The sequence below is a fragment of the Telopea speciosissima genome, chromosome 3 (genome assembly GCF_018873765.1).
Source record: "Telopea speciosissima isolate NSW1024214 ecotype Mountain lineage chromosome 3, Tspe_v1, whole genome shotgun sequence".
Taxonomy (NCBI): Eukaryota; Viridiplantae; Streptophyta; class Magnoliopsida; order Proteales; family Proteaceae; genus Telopea; species Telopea speciosissima.
Genome location: NC_057918.1, coordinates 24751992 through 24772360, shown reverse-complemented (window position 1 = coordinate 24772360; position 20369 = coordinate 24751992). Strand labels below are relative to the sequence as shown.

The 20369-nt window shown below is 38.0% G+C and overlaps 2 protein-coding genes across 2 annotated transcripts; one reads left to right on the top strand and one right to left on the bottom strand.

The window, feature by feature from the left end:
- Nucleotides 1-3678: 3678 nt before the first annotated feature.
- Nucleotides 3679-13369, bottom strand: LOC122657061 (nucleoid-associated protein At2g24020, chloroplastic-like). The gene is made up of 6 exons (XM_043851821.1): nt 13209-13369; nt 6601-6701; nt 6461-6500; nt 5934-6005; nt 4071-4127; nt 3679-3979 (listed from the first exon to the last, which is right to left on the bottom strand). Exons 1-6 carry the CDS (start codon nt 13299-13301, stop codon nt 3905-3907), a joined length of 438 nt encoding a protein of 145 aa, XP_043707756.1. The 5' UTR covers nt 13302-13369; the 3' UTR covers nt 3679-3904.
- A 3859-nt stretch (nt 13370-17228) lies between these two features.
- LOC122655007 (aquaporin NIP1-1) lies at nt 17229-19736 on the top strand. Its single transcript, XM_043849260.1, has 5 exons — nt 17229-17436; nt 17730-17954; nt 18131-18328; nt 18649-18710; nt 19481-19736. Exons 1-5 carry the CDS (start codon nt 17251-17253, stop codon nt 19734-19736), a joined length of 927 nt encoding a protein of 308 aa, XP_043705195.1. The 5' UTR covers nt 17229-17250.
- The last annotated feature ends 633 nt before the right edge of the window (nt 19737-20369 follow it).

Below are 20369 nucleotides of genomic sequence, written 5' to 3'. Positions count from 1 at the left end.
TAATTAGATTTAGAGATCAGGAGAATAGAAAAGGAAGAAATGAATCAGATCCTAACGCATATTGTCAACCTGGCGTATATACAGGAGTCCCCCACCTGGATTGAATTCGTTGAAACGGTGGTCAGACAGGAATGCACACGCCACAGCTCCGACAAGACCGTCGAGCCTCTAAGTTGAAAAGCGCGTGAAGTTTAAGCAATGTGGGTCACGCACCCAACGCGCATGTGTTGCTAACACAAAGAGGAAAAATTATTATCCCTCAGATGCGTGATATTTGCCCAATATTATTCAAATTCTCCTATTTCAAAATCATTTTCCTAATCCCCCAAATAAATTTAAGGGTAAATTACTTGTACACCCCTGTACCATAGCCCGATTGCTTGACACTCCTAACTTTTGAAACTATTCCTTGAACATCCCCTGCATTTTACGATTTCTTACAAGTAGCCATTGTCTGTTAGTCAGTCACCGTTTAGTGACGACATCATGGGTTAGAAAAATCCTAAATGCCCGAACTACTCTTTAAGGGGTAGTGAAGTGACCCTTTTACCCTTTGGCCATAGTAAAGGGAACCTTCCCTTTCATCGTTGAACAAGCCCTCCACTCTGCTGCTCTTGTTGTGGCAATTTCCAGACGTTAGAGAAGACGAAGCAAGCACTCATGGTGATCCTACCGCCAGCCATTAAAAAACCCCCAACCCTTCCCACAAACCCTCGCTGAAACCCCTCTCTCTTATCTACATGTATAGACATATCTCTCTGCCCATTATAAATATAGAAGGCCAGACAATGAAAAATGTATGAAAATAAACCCGGAGACAAGAAAGTATAGAGAGCCTCTTGTTCAGTCACTATAGATTTCTATTGTAGACAACAATAAAAAGGACCACAGATCACAAAATACAGATGCCAATGTCTTTGGACAACATTTGCATTCTCTGTTTACCAAAAAAAAGATTTATTGGGATGCGTTAAGAAATTTACATATTTTAACCTTCAGAATGATGAACTTACTTAACAGCTCCTAGTTCCCAACAGATCACATCAATAATATTCAGTTGGCATGAGAGATTGAGAATGAACGCTGAGCTCAATTTACTAGCCAAGCAGCATCTTCCATCTAGCATACCCCAGGAGGAGGGAAAAAAATCAAGAAACCAGTCCGAAGCAAGCCTGCAATAAATTGCCCAAAGATGTCATAGACATTGTACAGTGGAAAGGAAAGCTTACACTAAAAATCACAATTACCAGGACATCAACAGAATAGGTGACAGATGCCATGCTAAGAATCAGCTGAAGCTTCATACCTTTGTCGGGGAGTTGCAGCAGTGAGCCTTACCGGAAATTTCCATCATCTTCTTCACCTTCACCTTCGCTGGTGATGGATATGAAGCACTGCCAAGCTTCTTCTTCGACGGTCCTATTAGGATCGATTTGGGTTTTTTAGGTTAAACGAAAGGGTAAGTTGGTCACTTTAACTTCACATGTTTCAATTGAATATCTCATAAGTGTAAAATGGACTTTTCCATTCAACCACTAACAGCAGGCTAACACCGTCAAGTTTCATGGGCTTCAAGTAATAGTTTCAAAAGTTGGGTGTGTCAAGCAATCAGGCCATAGTAGGTTGTACAAGTAATTTATCCTAAATTTAATCTCTCTTTCTTCCTTGGTAATTCAAAATCTCTAAATTACTCGTGTTTGTCTTTTCTCCCTGCAGTTCCCTCCACTAGCCCAACTGCGCCAGCCCCCACCGCCCCTTCCCTGTCCCTTGCCCTCTACATATCCCCTCTTTGCTTTCACCCCCCCACCCACATCTTCCTCCCTCCCCTCAACCTGCATCTCCTCCCTCGACCCCGACCAATCCTTTATAACTCCTCACACCCCCTCCTCTAGCCGCCCCATCCCTTTAACTCCCCACCATTGAACTCCTACTCTAGTATCTATTGCTCCTCCCTTACAATTCTTCCCAAGCAAGTGGTGACCGCTATTGAACTACTCAACCATGCAGACATTGCAAGTTACCTCCCACCTGAGCTATACCTACTCATAGATCCCAATCTATTCCACCCCAACTCCAACCGCTCATGTGGCTCCATCCCCTGACACCCTCTGCCACAAGAAACTGCTCTTTGAGCTGGACCGCAAAAGCCAATCAACTCCCAATTTTCCCCACCTCGAAGTAAAAGAGGAGGCAAAGGAATAGGAAATAAAGAAAACAGAGTACTGGCTTCATGATTAGGTCTAGAGTTTCATGGCCTTCTCCCAGTAACTTATATGTAATGTATCCAAGTAACCACTCCAAAGCTTTCCTTGAATGTGTTGTAGTCATGAACTGTATGGTGCTGCAAATATGGTGAATATGGGTTGAGTCACATCACTTGACATTATCCTAAAGACCATAGGCACCCCCAATGGTGCACCTGGGAGATGTGTAAATTGGTATCCAAGACCGTGAGTAGCAATTCACTCTCCTATTGCATTCCCTCGAGTTCTACAAAGTTGTGCTCAGACTCAATGACGAAACTTTGAAGATATGAACAACAAACAGGAAAACTAGATGTGTGTTCTATAGATGAGCAAACACACAAGAGGAGAGCGTGACAAAGAAGGAAAGGCTCTTAGAATAATCCCTTAGGAGCCAACGACGTTCTCTATTTATAGAAGAGATGAACCCCTTGGAAGGACTTTTCCCAAAAGATGTGTTTCTATTGCAGCTAGCCATTATCAGGACTCAATAAGTGTTGGATGGCATCGAATGAAGTTAGTCAGACAGATAACAAAGAAGGCCGATGAGAGCTCCTGAAAAGTCTTGGCACCCACAATAGAAGGCCGGGATTGGCAATGCATCAGACGACATACATTCGACACCAGCAAGGCCACCTCAACACTAGACAAAGAGTATTATAGGTTGGAACAGTCCCTGACGGAACACGACACGCCCCACTCTGACTTGACTCGGATAGGCTCGGTTCATGCACGGGCATGGTTCATAATCTCGGATCGGATCGGTATCAACCAAGGCCAATCCCGAGATGCAACCGATCTGATCGAATTTGGATTTTGAACCTTGTGCATGAGCATGTGGAAAGCACCTCAGACCAACCCCAGAAATGTGGGAGGAGAGATACCTATCTTCAAGGAATCCTACCATTGTAATTCCTTTCTTCTTTCTAATCCACTTCCAATGTGGGACGAAAGTTCCTTCACAAAAAGTGCTTCACAAATACCCACTTCCAAGAAATCAAAAGTTCAAACCTTGTGGCAGGGAAAACACAAAACTAATTTTCAAAAGGAGGATGTATTTTGAAACTTCACCCTTTTTAAAAAAAAAATGCATTTTACAACAACAGTTCTGCTCGAATCGTTGTCGTAGGTCATTGTTCTGCAATGGGATCACTAACTGAAGGATTGAACCCAATGGCATTTCTACACCCTGCACTGAAATGATGGTCGAGAAACTAAAATAACAGTCAAATAGAAGACCACAGGCTCCCTTTGAATACCTTTATTGGTGACAATAAGGAGGCTGCCTCAGGCAAATGTGGTCATAAATTTGGTCTAGCACATATCTTAATCCTCTCGTGATCCCCCATGAGTAGCTGGATTACATGTATCTTAAATGCCTTAGCCTTTTAATTTTAAGCCAAAAGTTATGAGTTGACAGGAACATGGAAATCTGTATCATGTAATCTAGATATTAGCAACAGGTTGCTCAAGGAATAGATAGCCTTGGTTATTAAAGTAACAAGGACAAGATTACAGGCTCTCATTCTACTACCATTCCAATAACCTTGAGTAAATTTTGACGAGATTCTGATGGCATGGATACATTGTAAATGACCACCTCAGCAGAACTAGTATACAAAATTGAAGCTTGCTCTCACCAGCATCATGGAATACGATCTTCACTTCAATCCCTCACTGAGGCCTTGAGGCATTCCTAAACTCTGTGCAAGATTACTCATCCTGTCCTTCATAGCCTACAATAAACAAGCCCATCTTAATGTTCACACATAGACATAAATAGAGAGAGAGAGAGAGAGAGGTCATCTTGAGCAGATGGCGCCTCACCAGAACACTCTTCTGGTGTGCATCCTTGTATGCCTCCGTAACTAAGAGCGAAAGCTTCTGCATGAACAATTAGGATGAATGTTACCAGTAAAATAATTTCGTTTGATCTAAATTCACAGTTTAAGCTATATAACTGAGAATCAAGGGCAGGATAAAGAAATTCATCCCAGAAAAAAATTACAGCAATATTAAAATTTATGAGTTTTCTTCTTGGCATCTTTACTTCTCTACATTAACAGCATAAGATAAAGCCGTGGTCTGTGGACAAATGCTATTCTGTTTTTATTTAAAGGTTGATTTTCATCAGACTTTAGATAGTATGAATGATATTTATCAGAAACAAATACATAAGAATCTGAAACTAGCTGAAGAACCAGTTATGAAATTTCAAGGGGAATGAATCTGATTAGGATTGCAAGCAGGGGTAGTTGGCCAAGGCATTGGAACTTGGCTGGAAATAAAGCAGGAGCTTAAAAAATATAAGTTTCCGAGATTTTGAAATACTGGCCAAAATCTAACAGGAATCATTATTTTGATTACTTCATAGAAACAAGATTTTCTGAATATTATAAATACCAGGTTTTTATGTATTTTTATTTTATCTTTCATGTACTTCATACTTTATTTAGTTAAAGAAATAAACAATGTCAATCAGAAAAACTATTTCATGACTGAAATAGACCTTCATATCAGGCTCCATGTCCTATGATCTCTACATCTCTGCAGAATTTGTCAATTATTTGGTTAAATCATTAAGGACCCAGTTTTTATCCACAGCCGTGTACGTACACGGTTGTGCCTTTAAACCGTTGGATGGGGAGGGGCAGAAGTGTAATTACACATCCCCCTCTCTCCCCCATCCAACTAATGAAGGCATGACTGTGTACGTACACGGCCATACATAAAACCTTATGCCAATCATTAATATCCTCCATAATTATTGTTGCAAGGACAAATATCAATAGTATGTATTGTATATTCACTTTTTTTATTCCAGAATGTCAGATGAAGTTCCATAATTCCAAGAGGGAAACGAAGAGAAAAGAGAAGTTAATTTAGAAAAAGATAATGGGAACTTTTATAATCATGAGTCATGACAGTGCATTTAACTTAAAATCTTACCAAATATGGTAATTAAACTTTTCATGGCATTGTTATTCTCCTATTCAAATTCAATGAATTTGGTTGAAAAGTAAAACAAAATTTATTTACTTTATTCAGTTATAGAATTATTGTTGGTAATGATTACAAAAGTTTCCTTTTTTGGTGGAGGGGGCGATTTTAATTTCACTTCACTTCCAACCAGGATCCTGATTGAATCCTACCATCAAAATTAAACAAATGGACCTAAGCAGAATCTATATTATCTAGGATTGTTCTATTACACTTGCCATTGTGAACAGAATGCATGAAGCAGATACATAATATTAAACCATTAGGCCAGAAGTGGCATTCCAAAGCCCAAGTATCTGAACCAAAGACATGATCAAGCAGCCCCAAGTGAGTTAAATTGTACAGTTATAAAAGCATGAGCCACAGGAAGGTGAAAATTTCATCCTTCATCAATTTAAAAGAAACAAATGGCAGACAAGATGTGTAAAAGTACAGGACTTTGCAGCTTTAAAAACTTTGTGCCAATGTAACTTTCAAAGTACAGTCCTCGTCATTTCATATATTTTGAGTTTATATTTTTTCGATGTGGATTGCACAATGGATCACCACAGAGTCCAATTGTTGATATGGTTATGATGATTATTCAGAAATGCATAAGAAACCTCAGGAAAGGCAGAACGATTATAAATTTTTTAAAAGATTGAGACAAAGAAATGCATAACCAGCTTAACAAAACAAATATTCACTTACTTCTGGTCCTAGCTCCATTGCAGCCTCAGTAATCTCAATGCGTAAAGGTTGCTGGTTTCCAGAAAGTGTAACCTAGAGAAACTTCCAACTATAAATAAGAGTAGAGTCCCTTAAAAAGGAATAAAGTGAAAATGAAAATAAATGCAAAATGTCTCACATTTGTGTCATTAAAATACTTCTCTTTAATGTTAAAATGATTAAATACCATAAAACGTCTCAATCTGATGTTACTAAGTTTGTTCTGCACTAATGAAAATCCTAGAATTCAGACAAAAATGAAAAAACGACAATGTTCTTCTCTTTTGGATACTACATCCTTCCAATTCACTAATAAGAGAAGAAAAAGAAGCACCTTTCATTTAGGATATAAGAAGAGGAAGTGTGACAACTATTTACAAATCTGAGATGATATAGGGCAAATTAAGATCAATCTCAACTCCTAACACTTACACTGGCATTGTTTCATGAGCCAATTGAGCCTAACTTAGTTTGAACCAATTTTTAAATCATGATAAAATATTGCATACCTTAATTAGTTGACCTTCACAGTAACCATCAAACTCTGCTCTGCAAAACAGAAAGAAGCCACAAAAAAACAAATTAAGAAATTCAGTATACCAATATCAAATGCATTAAAATGAAAATGGGGTTTGGAAATAGTACACACGCAGCAAGTTCTTTCTGTACACGCACTGCTTCAACTTGGACAACCATCTGTGCCGTCTTAACAGTTTCATATAGATTTTGCATATTTCCTAGAATTCCTGCCTATATTCAAGTAACATGACAGAAAGGTTAATTTTCCCATGAAAAGCTTAACTACTAAAAGGATGTTTTGTCTTTATTCTCCATCTCAATCATTGAAGATTTTAAAAATTTTTGCAATAGATGTAAGATGAACACAGGATACCATAAAAGTGGATGTCACTGGAGGTGGGTGCCTAGCCAGATTGATTTATAAGGATGTCAAGGGATATTTAAAATAATAATATTTATACAAAAAAATTCATACTTGATTAAAAATAGCATATCATAATCCAATATAATACCACTTTGTAGAAACGTATGCATCAAGATATCTCTTGTACAAAAAATAGGAAAGAAATAAGCCATCCCTAGCATAACCACTAGTTGCCACACATTCTTGAGATATGGGGTCATACATTTCTTTGATATGATGAGGGGAAAAAAAGATGGATGCCAAAGAGAGCATACACTCGAAATCTATTTCATTCGATACCTCATATTACAAGTTTCTTCATCAGTCATTTTTACAACCCCCCCCCCCACACACACACACAGCAAGTGGTGGTGGAGTGGGGAATCACAACAAAGTTAGCAATTTTTTTGTTGGCTCCCGGGGGAGGGGGCTGAGGGGCATGTGCAGGGACCATTTCAACAGGAGGTTAGGACAAGGTTCTTACTCTTTGAGCCCAACTACCATGATGGAACATATATACCTACGTCATATGCATCAGACATGAAAGTTATCTTATAAATTTAACAGCCCTCTCCCTCCTAACTTTAGCTAACTTATCAAACCAGGAAAAATTGAGTCTATAGACGAAAAGAGAACAAACATTGGAAAAGAATACTTTAACCAAACCTTTTGATCGAGAGTTACAAGGCAGAACTCCATGCATTCCTCCCTTCAGGTATTTCTGTCTTGGTTCAGGATCAAAAGTGGATCACACGTGCCATACTGACTTCAGTCCAGCCCTACCCAACCTTAGTTGCTCATCTACTCCAAATATCAGTTGATTGTTACTCTCCTATGTCCCACCTAAGAGTGCAACCAGGGCATGTTGGTTGGGGCTTGGGGCCTAACCAAGTCCAATCCTAAGCAGGGAACAATTATCCCATAACCCTAACCTAAGGTGCTAAATCAAAGCCCAACCAATTTTGACATACTTAATGTGAGATAGGTCTACTTGGGCTTGGATTAGAGTACTGTACCATAATAAAAAGAAGCAATATTTGCAAGATTCAAATTCTTTGAAGTCTTTTGACATATAAAGAAACATTGACAGTTAGCAGGAGAGACTGAACCAATAGGTGGGTCAGGTTAACAAGCTACAAATTGAATCCAGAGCAAGCTATGCAATTAGTCCATCTTACTAGCTGAACAAAATCCTAATTAAGGTTCTTCAAGATTTTCCTTCAAGTTTTGGCTTCTTTACAATTGGTAATGCAGGCAATCAGGAAATGTCAAGGTCTAGAAAAGGAAAATTATTATCAAGTGGGTCCAATGAAACTCACTAATGATTTGTGCATGCCGAAACATTATGAAAGGCTGAAGATGCTCATTGGGTGTTTTCTGGATCTCCAATGAATGTACGTAACCTGCTAAAAATTTGTCAAGTGTTTCTTGATCTGCTCATCTAAGGGTTATTTTCTCCTTTTCTCTTTTTTTTTTTTTTTCCCGGAGGGATAAAATACATTTTATTGAAAAGAGAAAAAATAGAAATGCATAGTAATCTCCTAATCTAAGCTTCCATGGGTAATGTAGAATCGATCTTTAACCAGTAAAGCCAATGAGAGATCAATCGCAATAGGATTGCATATAGGGACAAACCAGTATTAAGAACAGAATTCTCTTAACACTTATTTTAACATATGACAGAAGAAATAAAAAAAATATGACCAAGGCTTCACCACTTGGCCAGTGGGAATGGAATCACCAGCATACCCAACCTAGGCTTCTTTTTTTTTTTTTTATGAAAAAGAAAATAGATTAAATTAAAGAGAACGTCTGTACATCAGAAAAGTGTTTATAGGAGATACAGCTATCCTTAATGGCTGTGGAAGCAAAATTCCTAAGAGCACTATAATATCGATCATTACTGTTTCAATTAAAACTAATACTAGTAAAGTTGTTAGTTAGATACTTAGATCAGCTAACTCAAAATAAGTCCGGATTAGGTTCCATGGGATGCACATATGATCAAAAGGCTGTAGAAAAGTGCCTAGAGTTCTATTGCTGCACCAGATGACTTTTATTTGGATCTTGGCTTCTGCAGCATGTTTCCACCCCTGCAGAATTTCAAACAGTTCGGCCTCCAGTATGTCCATGGTAGTGAGAGAACCTGCAGATGTTAAAACACCCTGTCCAGCATGTTTCTACACAACCTAGACTTCACCTCCTAGGGTTGCTGCTGATTCACTATAGTAGCATGCATCTCACATAGATAACAGTTTCTTCAATCGCCAAAATTGTTGGAAGGCTGCTCCTTGTATTTATAAAAGATAGCATAAAGCTAGTAAAAAAGAGAGAACTCTCCATGCGTAGGAGAGCTGGACAGAATAGCATCTTTCTAATAACAAAAACAGAAAGGGGTAGTGACTAAAAAGGAAAACTCAAAATAGAAACTGCCTACCAACTAGAGACTTAGTAACCAAGTACTTGTACAAAATAGAAACTAAGAAAGACACAATATACTAAGAATATTCCAGCAAGCAATCTTCAAGACAGGCTAGATATCTTTCCATGCAAAGGGGTATTTGGGAGCCAACACAATCCATGTGCACTCTCCAAAAATTTTCTAGATATCCTCTCCATGCAAAGCAGCAACCATGCTCCATGCAAAGAACAATATGGGGTCCACACAATCTTCTAGAAACTGCAGGTCATGGGCCAGGATATGGGACCAGAATATTGGCCCAATATGGACCTGCTTTTACCTTAACCATGGGGGCGCTAATATGGGCCTAGTTGGGCTGGGCATTCTTCCTTCTACAATCTACACTAGTCTTGTACTGCATCAATGGGTTCTCTATATCTTGCTCTATAACTTCTGTTTGGTGTTGGAATTTAGTTTTGATCAAATTTCTTAAAGCAGTTTCCAGTTGTCATAGGTTTATCTGTCATAATCGGCCCAAAGATGGGAGACCGTATAAAAGCCTAGTGATTGATTTTTTTTCTCTCTCAAATAAATGAGGTTTATTCTAATGATTGTTAGCTAGTTTGGAGCTACATTCAAGACCCTTGAAAGTAAGCAGCTTCCAATGCACCGTTGATACGATTCCTAGAGCTCCACCAGTTTGATTCCCATAGAATCTATCTTCTTCTAATCAATTTGTCTTGAATTTTCCAGTTTAACTGATGCAGTTGTACGCATCAATGCAACTCTACCATTCAAATACTAGATATATGATGTACCTAAAAAATTGTGAAATATCCGAAATTAAGTTGAAACTTCTCAAAATCAGGTACAAAGTTGTATCGCACTCAGGTTTCATCTCGGTTTCTTGCGAAACCAAGATTTAGAACAATGCTCATAAACTCTAATTCTCTATATTGTTATAAGTTTAGAACCCCCCCCCCCATCAAACTACAAAACAAAGGCTTCTCTAATAGCGATACTAAGAACCACGAGCTTCCTACACCTGCTCAAACAAAGGTTGACCCAAATAAGTTGCCAATTCCGTTGAATATTCTCCTTTCAGATTTTGGAGAACCTATGATGGGTTTCTAGAAGCCTACGAGGTTAAGTTCAGAAACTAAGTTTACAAACCAGAATCACATTGAATAAGTAATGGCCAGAATTGAAAGATTTTCAATAGACTGTAATCAAAAGCTCAGATGAGTCTTATATTCTGATCGAAGGTCAGAATTAGGAAAAGGAATAAAGCCTTAAAGTATGGTCCAGATCCAAGCGTCTAACAAGAAGTTATGATGGTATCCTACTAGAAATATGATACTTGGAACAAAACTCCAGAATTGAATACCGATGGCAGAATTCAATGATCAAAAGCCTCAAAACAGTATCAGAATTCGGCAATGGTATTAGGATGTTATTCCAAAACAGAAAATTAAATCTGATCTTAAATAGGGTAGAACCAAGAATCCCACTCGAAGTAGGACTCTCCGAAAACAGCAACAAGATCAAATTTTGAAACTGGGTATGTTCAGTATATAATCCAATTGCTAAATCTGAAGTCTGATTTGAATCTCAGACTTGGACAAAAGAGAAATTGAAATTCCAGCAAGTATGATATGCACAAGAATAGAACAGAAAAACAGAAAGTACTGACCTGATTTGATGGTGGACAAGAGGAAGAAGAATGAAAAGGTAGAATGATATGGACCAAGCTTCTCACATAGAACTTGATTGAAATCCCATCAGCCTTGACCTTAGCATCTCACTAAAGATTGCACTGCATCTCAAAGTACTATTCTGAATCTCACAAAACATAGAGGGAGAAAACCCAAGCTCTATTATTCATCATAAAAATCGTGGGGTAGAGTTTAACCCTTTACATCAATATATAGAGTTGAGTACTAATTCTCAAACTCTAATTCGGAAACTTAGAAAACCAGGAAAATTAAAACTCCTAACTATGGGCTATTTGGAGTGTTCTACTTCAAATAGAAAACTTTTAAGGCAAGGAACTTCAAGATAAGACAAGGAATTTAAAGAGGGACTTATAAATTATAATCCAACCCAACTACCTACATTAATTAAAGAAAATAATAATATTTAAAACTCTCTATCAGACCCCCACGATTCTGGTTTTGGGTGAGAAGAAAACACCCAAGCTATAAGCTTGGTCTAACCCAGAACTGGTTCAAAACGGAACCGCAGGCCCTTGTTTGTCCTTGCACTGGTTCCTCTGCTGGTATTTGTGTATGTACCTCCTCCAATCTGCATCAACCTATTCTTTGAATATGAAGCCAAGGCAATAACCATCATAACAACTCTCTCCCACAGCTATTAGAGCTCAATTGCAAATCCAAGGAAATCATAATGAACTAACCAAGCTAAATTGTCCTGAAAATGGGACAAGACAAGAAATCAGTTTCTGAGTTTTGAACAAGGAATACTAGATAGTAGCCTAGAATGTATATCCTCCTACAATAACTGACACCACCAATTCATGATGAAATACTTCCGTAGCTTCAGCTTTTCTGAGCCTAAGCTGGTAGTCCCTTTTACCAGTATCACATACCGAGTTAAGGAATTAAACCATCCAACAGACGACCTTAGTCGTTCAAACTTTCTTTCAAGGAAAGTGTCATGAAAATATTATTCGAACTGCCTGTCAATTTATAGGTCATCAAAAGAGTACCAAGGACCACCCACACTAAGTTTGCCAGAATATACAAATTCAATTCATGTCAAATAAAACTCATTAACTGCCTGAATAAATTGATCATTATGGATTTGAAAGCCACAGAGAAGAAAAGCCTCTGCTGATTCAAGAATCAAGAGCATGAAACTATATCCTAGACAAGCTCCTACGCTCACTAAAATCAAGCTCCAGGTACTTGAGGTAGAAATGCTAGACAATCCAAGATGCTCTAAATTATCATATCAAAACGGTCCAAAGTTCTAAACTAAATAAAAAGAAAAAGAAAGAAAGACTTTCCTTATGAATCAGCAGAAGCAAACTGAGCATATCATTTCATATGAAACATCCAAAAAATCAAATTTTAATAACAAATTTCATCCATGCAAACCTAATGCATATTTTAACATGAAATGTTTAAAAGGAAAAATCATACTGACACCTCAAGGGGGGGTTATATCATTCATAACCTGACTTTTCTACCCTCCTATTCTCACCATAACTGTTTTAAGTGACAGAGGTAGAGTTGTAACTCCAATTTTATTATTTTCTCTCCCTCACAAGAGCCATCAGAATTCATCTCTGCAACTTAAAGGCAAACAGCTATGTCGAAATCGATCTCAACTAACGATGGCAAGACCAATAACGAACGGTGATGGCAACATCAGGGTTGGAAATATTTTAGGTTCAAGTTCCCCGCAGTAGACAGCAACTTTCCAGCTGCGTTTCTCCAATGGCATTTTTATTGTTTTAATTTCTCTAATCACACATAGGGTTAATCTATTTGAAGGCGAGGTTTAGACTTTAGGTTCAAGTTCAAGGTTTTACAGATTAAGGTTTCAGGTTGCCAGAAAAGGTAAGCAGAAAGGGAGAAGACGGACGATTTCACGGTTCACACTCCATGGAAGTTCAAGGTTCATTACATGGTTCATGGAGATTCCAGATACTGATATTTTCTGGTAAGATTTCACCGCCCATGGTCTTGTTTAAGGTTTTAACCAAATGAACATGTTTTCCCCCTAAGAGGATATGCTGCAATAAGGAAGCATGGGTATTTCAAAGTCAGATTAGATTTTCATTTGTCAATCCGCCTAACCCTATTTGAATACCCGCATTCGCTAATTAAAGATGAAATCTAATAGCTAAATGGTACAAAGAAAATCAGCTAGAACTTAAAGCAGATGAGAACAGGAGAAGAAGACTTACAGAAGGAGATAGAGGATAAGCTAATGGGGCTTTCCGGTCATTGATACTGTGCAACTTCGAAATCTGAGCAGTTAAAGTGCTGGTGGACGCCATTAAAGAAGATCGAAGAAGATAGATAAGAGCGAGGATGGAGAGGTAGAGAGAGACGAGAAAAACAGCAGAGATTTTTCAGTTCTGTGAGAAGGATAGCTGAGAATTTTCATTTTCGTGGATAAAAATGTCTAAATATTTTCAAGGGCAAGAGATCTATAGTTGGTCGCGTCATCTCCCGGTGTCCTGTACTGTTGAGCTGCCCAGCAAGACCGTGCTGCCCAAACATGGTGAGGCACGCAATGACCGCCTTACTCCTTCTCAGGCAAGGCACTTGGGCAGGGATAAGGCGATCATTACACGCCTCGCTGTGTCTGGGTAGCACGGTCCTGCCCGATAGCTCGGCAAGACACCAGGACTCCGGGAGATGACGCCTCTACCCCTGGGTAGAAGGGACCAAGTAGAGAACTCTTGCCCTTGGAAATATTTAGGCATTTTGCTTTTCTCGTCTCTCTCTACCTCTCCATCCTCGATCTTATCTTATCTTCTTTGATCCTCTTCAAAATCCTTTTCCTATAAAAAAGCATCACAGTTCACCTTCACCACATCAACTGGACGAGCATTCCAAACAAAAAGCCTTTTCAAATAGAACTTGAATCTCAACATTAGATACCGAGAGAGTACTCTAATATTCATCAAATACTTTTATAGAGCATCAACGAATGATCGTCAAGACGCCTTCCAAATACCATATCACATCTTGCAATCCAAAGATGCCATAAGATGAAAGATGCAAGAGAGGCTAAACGTCTGCTTTGATCCTTAGCATTTGTAAAAGAACTCCACTCTAAAATAAAGGAGGTAATATGTGGAGTCGTTGTTGAAGAAACATGATATTCCAAACCACACAACCTTTGCAAAATCACATTCAAGAAGTATATGGGAGATAGTCTCAGGTAACCCACATCGACTGCATTCAGGATCTGATGACGATGATTCAACGCATCCCCAGAAGCAAGACCGGATGCACAGGATCTCCACAGAAACCGTTTGATCTTTGGTAGTGTCCTACAAGACCAGGTACACATCCAAACACAATTTGGTACCCTTCTATTAAACACAGTGGTGGAAGTTGTGGCCTTTTGGAACTCTGCTTGTGCTTTAATATTGGTTAACAAAAAATAAGCACTTTTCATCTAGTAAACACTGTTATGAGGAGTCCAAACAAGTTTATCCTCTGCAGGACACAAACGAAGGTAAATCTCCTTAATTCTTGCCACATCATTTGGATAAAAATAAAGGTCCAGTAAGTCTCTTCGCTACACCATATTCTCCTCATCAACAAAATCTGCAACAATAGTGAGATCCGGATTTATAAGTCTCGAAACTGCTCACTTCATACCTTCGGCACTAGGTATCCACTTATCACTCCAAGGATTAATAGAGAGACCATTACACATACACCAACCAAGTCCATCCAACAAGACATCTTAATTACCTATCTAAATGTTCTATTCCCAAAACAAGAATGGGGGTTACTCTTGAATGAACACAGGGTTATTTTAACGGGTAAATTAATAATTTTATGTTAAAAAGAAAACATCACCTCCAAAACAATTTCAACCACCACCACCTCTAAAGGTAGGGAGAAAAAATAAAATTTTGATTTTTTTTTTTTTTTTAATGAAAGATGGCGCATTTATTTAGTTAAAACAAGAAGGACGGTACAATTTTGTGTTTGTAGTATCAAACCACCTAAAGGATAAGTTAGAAAAGTTTTGTGTAAGTTCTGCAAGATCCAAAAAGTAAGGTAAACCGTTCCACGGTATCAAAGTAAAGGCCTGACTAGATAAAAAATCAAAAAGAGTCTTGTTGCAGCACCATATCTCCCTTAGATTTATATGATCTACAACCGCTGTTTTCCATCCATATTGAATGCCACAAAGCTTTGCCTCCAGTTCATCCTTAGAAGCTGTTCGATTGACCGAAACTGGTTTTAATTCTTTTCACTTTAATGAACATAGATGATGTCCACTTGGCTATTTTAAGTTCGGATTTTTAAATGGTGTGTTTGGAAGCATTCTTATTTTTTGAGCATTCTTATTTTTGAGAATGCTGTGAAAATCCTTACCATTGGATATTTAGGAACTAGCTTACATTGACCACGTCTCAAATTAAATCATACTCCTACCCATGTATTGACATGCACTCTCTCAATTATTTTGAAGTTTTAAATTTTTATCACCAGACCAATTTGATTTTAATTAACAGAAATTTAACATATGAACAGAGGACTTTGAGCTTTTCATACCCACAACAAAGTGGCACAATTTATGCTTAGACGAAAGGTAATCTCTAGATTACGTAGATAAACCACTCTTCCCCATAAAAGCCAAAACCTCAAGATCGTGAGCCGTAATTAGATTGCAAATATATTATTTTTAATATTTTATCTACAAATTGCCAAATCAAAGAAAGAGAAAAAACACAATATAATATGCATATACTGATATACATGTGTATTAATGGGCATTAGTGGGAAGAAATCTGCTTCAAGTGAGGAAAAAACAGCTTTCGATGCTCTCCTAACTCCACACTGATACCGGTCATACTCTTCAACGATCTCCACTTAGAGCCGTCTCATAAGTTTCTTCCAAAAATGGGAAACAAAAATTAATTATTTAAGAAAAAATGACACTTATACTTGGAACATGTGACTTTCTTTTGATTATTTTATTTTATTTTTATAAAAAAAAAAACTTACGAAAAATTATAGTTACTTGATGAAAAATTTTAATCTATGTTGATGTCTTTACGTGTGCTTTCATTGCAGGTGCTACATGATCGACCAAACGTACAACGCGATCTCTTGCCAAAAAACTTATTACTCATGATAAAAAAGAGTTCTCAAAATAATTTAAAAGAGAGAGAGAGAGAGGGTACTTTGAGCAAGCGACATAGAAGAGTGCATCAATGAGGTGTGACATAATGGTTTTGTACATAAGAGGGCAACAAAATCATTTCATGTTGTGTGAGAGAGAGAGAGATGTTGCTAGCATACCTTACCTTAGTGGCATAGAGGAGCACACCAATGAGGTATAACGGTATGGTTTCTTACATAAGAGAGCAACGAGGTCATTTTATGTGAGGAGAGATATATATGGAGAGAGAAGTTGCTAGTGTACGTTTCTCAGTCGACTTAGAAAACTTTTCCCAATGGGGAAATGATTCTTATCCAGAGCTTAGCCTCCGTGATCCCCTCTCTTTCTGTCTCCTCGATCACTTACTTTGAAATGATCGCCCTACCCCTTAAAATGATTCTTGTCCAAGGTCTCTTACTGGGTGTTTATTGCCAATGTACATAGATTATGCTTCTGGATGGGAAGCATTCGCCCTTTAAAAATACATTTACTATTATGGATAAAAGAAGTCAATGCCTTGCACATATTTTGAGTACAATTATGAAATGACAATATTTTATCTTCAACGAAAGAAGTGTATTATACTACAAGGGCAAAAAAGACAAATTATAGCAGAATTACAAATTATATATAATAGTGTCACTGTCAATAAGAAAATCCCTTTACAAAAATAAGAAGAAGGTTCCCTCAAAGGCAGCATGAGACCAATGGAAATATGCACATAAACATCAACAAGGATGAGATTTTCACTTTTCATGAGGGCAAGATGATCATTTTGCATCCCTCTATATCTTTGCACAAGGGCAATGCGCTGCCTTCAGGATTCTTTTTCCCATAAAAATAAATGAGTTTTTAAGTCAAATTAATCCAAAACCTTAAAGAAAAGACAATCCTCTCCATGATCATGCTTTCATTTTCTTTTCTTTTCTTATGTTTTTGGGTTCCTGAAATCCTATAAATTGGAGTTGATCTTCTCGGTTTCTGCTCACATTATCCAAACTACCTGAGTCTAGGAAGCTTGAGGGATCAACTCTCAGTTCCTTCCTCATCTCTCTCTTTGCCTTACAGTTGACTTGTCTCTGCTACTATTGATGGGTGAGATCTCTGAATCTGATTTAAACCTTTCCAAATCCATGGAGGAAGAAGTTGTTGTTAATATCAAAGAAGGTGGTGAGGTCATAACAGAAGAGGACATCAATTCTCCAGGTTCTGGTTCTACATCAACAATCAAAAGAAAAGGATCAGGCTGCTCTATCTCTGTACCTTTCTTGCAGAAGGTACCTTTTTCAACTAGACTTTTGCTCTAGCCCCGAATGTTCACGTACGTGAACGATTCACAGCCTTTCAGATGGAATTCACTCTATAGAAATGTTCCATCTGAATGATTGTGAGTCGTTCTCATGTTTGTGAACATTCACCCCCCTTGCGACGAAGGATTATATATCTTCTACGTTCAACATTAATTTTAACTTTAAATTCTCCATGTTTTCAGGCTTGAAACATTGAATATAAATATGAGTTTAAAATCAAAATTTTCGCTGCTACCCATTTCTTATTTGATTGGGTGCAGTTGCTAGCAGAGGTTTTGGGTACATATTTCTTGGTATTTGCCGGGTGTGCGTCGATAGTGGTGAATGTTATCAAAGACGGTCAGGTGACTCCCCTTGGGATATCGATGGTGTGGGGACTTACGGTGATGGTCATGTCCTACTCTGTGGGTCACATCTCTGGCGCCCACTTTAATCCCGCCGTCACCATCGCCTTCGCTACCTGCGGCAGATTTTCATGGAAACAGGTGAATCAATTACTATGCATTGTAACTTGTAAAAACTCCATTTTTAAGTTCGAAACTGTGCTCTATGAGTCTATGGTTTGGTTTTCATAGGCACAAGCAACCAACTCTCAAAGTGCACATGCTCGTACGTGCACAGGAACTGAGCTCAGTATGAATTAAATCTGTTTTTCTTGCAGGTACCAGGCTACGCAGCTGCACAACTCCTGGGATCAATACTGGCAAGCGTAACCCTTCGATTACTGTTTGGTGCGGAGGAGAATCATTTCTTTGGGTCAGCACCGACAGGGTCAAACATGCAATCGTTCGTGTTGGAGTTTATCATCGCTTTCTATCTCATGTTCGTTATATCTGGTGTTGCAAGTGACAATCGAGCGGTAAGTTATGACTTGACAAATACACTAAAAGTTCCAGAACCGATGAAACACGTTAAATCAAGCTCTTTAACCTATCTTATATAAAACTGGCTCAATTTGACGCCCAACACTAGATTGAACCCCATTAAACGCGTAACACTAAATGTATCATAGATTTGGATAACTTAGATGTTTTAATCTCTGGAGTCTGGATGAACCAAAAATGTTTTTAAAATTTAAACATCACGAGGGATCTTTGTAGTTTCGTAATATTATCTTTGTTTGACTCACTGATCCTTCAAAGCCAATATTTAATTTAAGGGGGCTTTCTTGTGACACAGATTGGAGAACTCGCTGGGCTTGCAGTTGGGACAACTGTCATTCTAGATGTGATCTTGGCGGGGTATTATCCAACTTTCCATTTATTAATTATTATTTGGAGAAAACTTTTATGTGTTGTCATGCATGGTGCATGGTCGTACTTGAATCTTTGGATGAAGACACAAGCTTCTTTCAAAACACCAAGATCCACCCGGCCCTACAAGTCGGAATCAAGTTCCTCTCCCTTGTGGGTAACCACCCTGTCCTATCACACACCATCCATGAAGTGTGGGATCACACCCCAATCCATGGGATCAAAACTCTCAAGATGAACCGGGTGATCGTACACAAAAATCGAACCGTTATTATTTTACTAAAACCATTCACTTCTATAACAAGGGCAATAAATAGTTATTCAACCCAAAAATCTACTATGTAGATTTATGGGATTCAAAGTTTTGTATATGGACTGGTAGACCCCAAAGTGTCTTGTTGACATGTCAAGTTTGAATCCTAATAGAATTTGCCAAGTGGCAAAATTTAGGTTTAAAAATCTAGAACTTTTGGAGATTACATGAGAGATAATATATGATTGAATTTGATTATGAGACTTGACAAGTGACCTATCTAGTCCGTCTACTATCTATCTAACGGTCAGAATTATCACATGCCTAAGCAATGACAAAATTGTGTAGACCGGCAAGGGAAGCTTATATGCAAAGAGCCATAATTTGTTTTTTTCTAAACAATAGATCATCACATTAGAAGTTATTTAGTTTTAGATTGGATTATACGCTATGTTAATTTAATTTAATATTGTGTCTTTAATGAGGGAGTGTGTAACTTTGATAGGTTAATATCGGGATCATCAATGAACCCTGCGAGGAGTTTGGGGCCGGCCATTGTTTTGAACCGTTACAAGTCAATATGGGTGTACATAGTGGCACCCATCTGTGGGATGATTTGTGGTGCATGGGCTTACAATCTTATCAGGTTTACGGACAAGCCCTTGCGTGAGATCACAAGGAGTGGATCTTTCCTCAAGAATGCAGGCTCATTAAGGAAGATCTCCAATGCAAAGAAAAAAGCAAGAGAATCTCCTATGTAGTTATGCAACTCCATTCAATTCAAAAGAAATTAAGAAACTCTTGTCCAAGTAACTAGTGTTGGGGTTGTCTGACTGATTCGTCTACAAATGTATTTAGAATATGTAATCTTCTTTTGATTCTTCTTTTTCTTATTGACGCCACTTAAGGTGTCAAATAATTTGTCATTTTAGATATATATCTAAAAAAAAAATTCAAAACAATGACAGCTTTTGAAAAGGACATAATGGTAAATATAACTTCAAATTATTTGGAAAAACATTTTTTTACCTCTACCTTAAAAACTTTTAGGAATAAGAGAAAAGTCAATCAAAAGAAAGTTATATATTATAGTGGAGGGGAAGGGGGGGAATGCTGACAGGTTGTGTGGTTCCCGCACTTGCATGGGGGCCAATGAGAGTACATATAGGGGCATTCAACAAGGATGGAATTTCTCAGTTTACGGAAGTAAATTTCACTCTTCTTGTCTTTGGGCGTAGTTACCATATAGCCTGATAGACTTCTTTTTCCCATATTCTAAATACATCCAAGAATCGTCATTCAAATAGTCCCAATCCTTCATGCATTTTCTAATTATGTGATCCAGTGGATGGATCAACATATTTGGAACTAACAGCCCTTTATATGCCATGAGT

What these genes read in the sequence shown, in the direction of transcription:
- LOC122657061 (XM_043851821.1), bottom strand. Translation starts at nt 13,301, where the DNA reads ATGGCGTCCACCAGCACTTTAACTGCTCAGATTTCGAAGTTGCACAGT. An exon ending in CTTATCCTCTATCTCCTTCT is followed by an intron (nt 6,702 to 13,208) that starts GTAAGTCTTCTT and finishes ACTTGAATATAG; the next exon opens with GCAGGAATTCTAGGAAATAT. An exon ending in GTACAGAAAGAACTTGCTGC is followed by an intron (nt 6,501 to 6,600) that starts GTGTGTACTATT and finishes TCTGTTTTGCAG; the next exon opens with AGCAGAGTTTGATGGTTACT.
- LOC122655007 (XM_043849260.1), top strand. Translation starts at nt 17,251, where the DNA reads ATGGGTGAGATCTCTGAATCTGATTTAAACCTTTCCAAATCCATGGAG. An exon ending in CTGTACCTTTCTTGCAGAAG is followed by an intron (nt 17,437 to 17,729) that starts GTACCTTTTTCA and finishes GATTGGGTGCAG; the next exon opens with TTGCTAGCAGAGGTTTTGGG. An exon ending in GCAGATTTTCATGGAAACAG is followed by an intron (nt 17,955 to 18,130) that starts GTGAATCAATTA and finishes TTTTTCTTGCAG; the next exon opens with GTACCAGGCTACGCAGCTGC.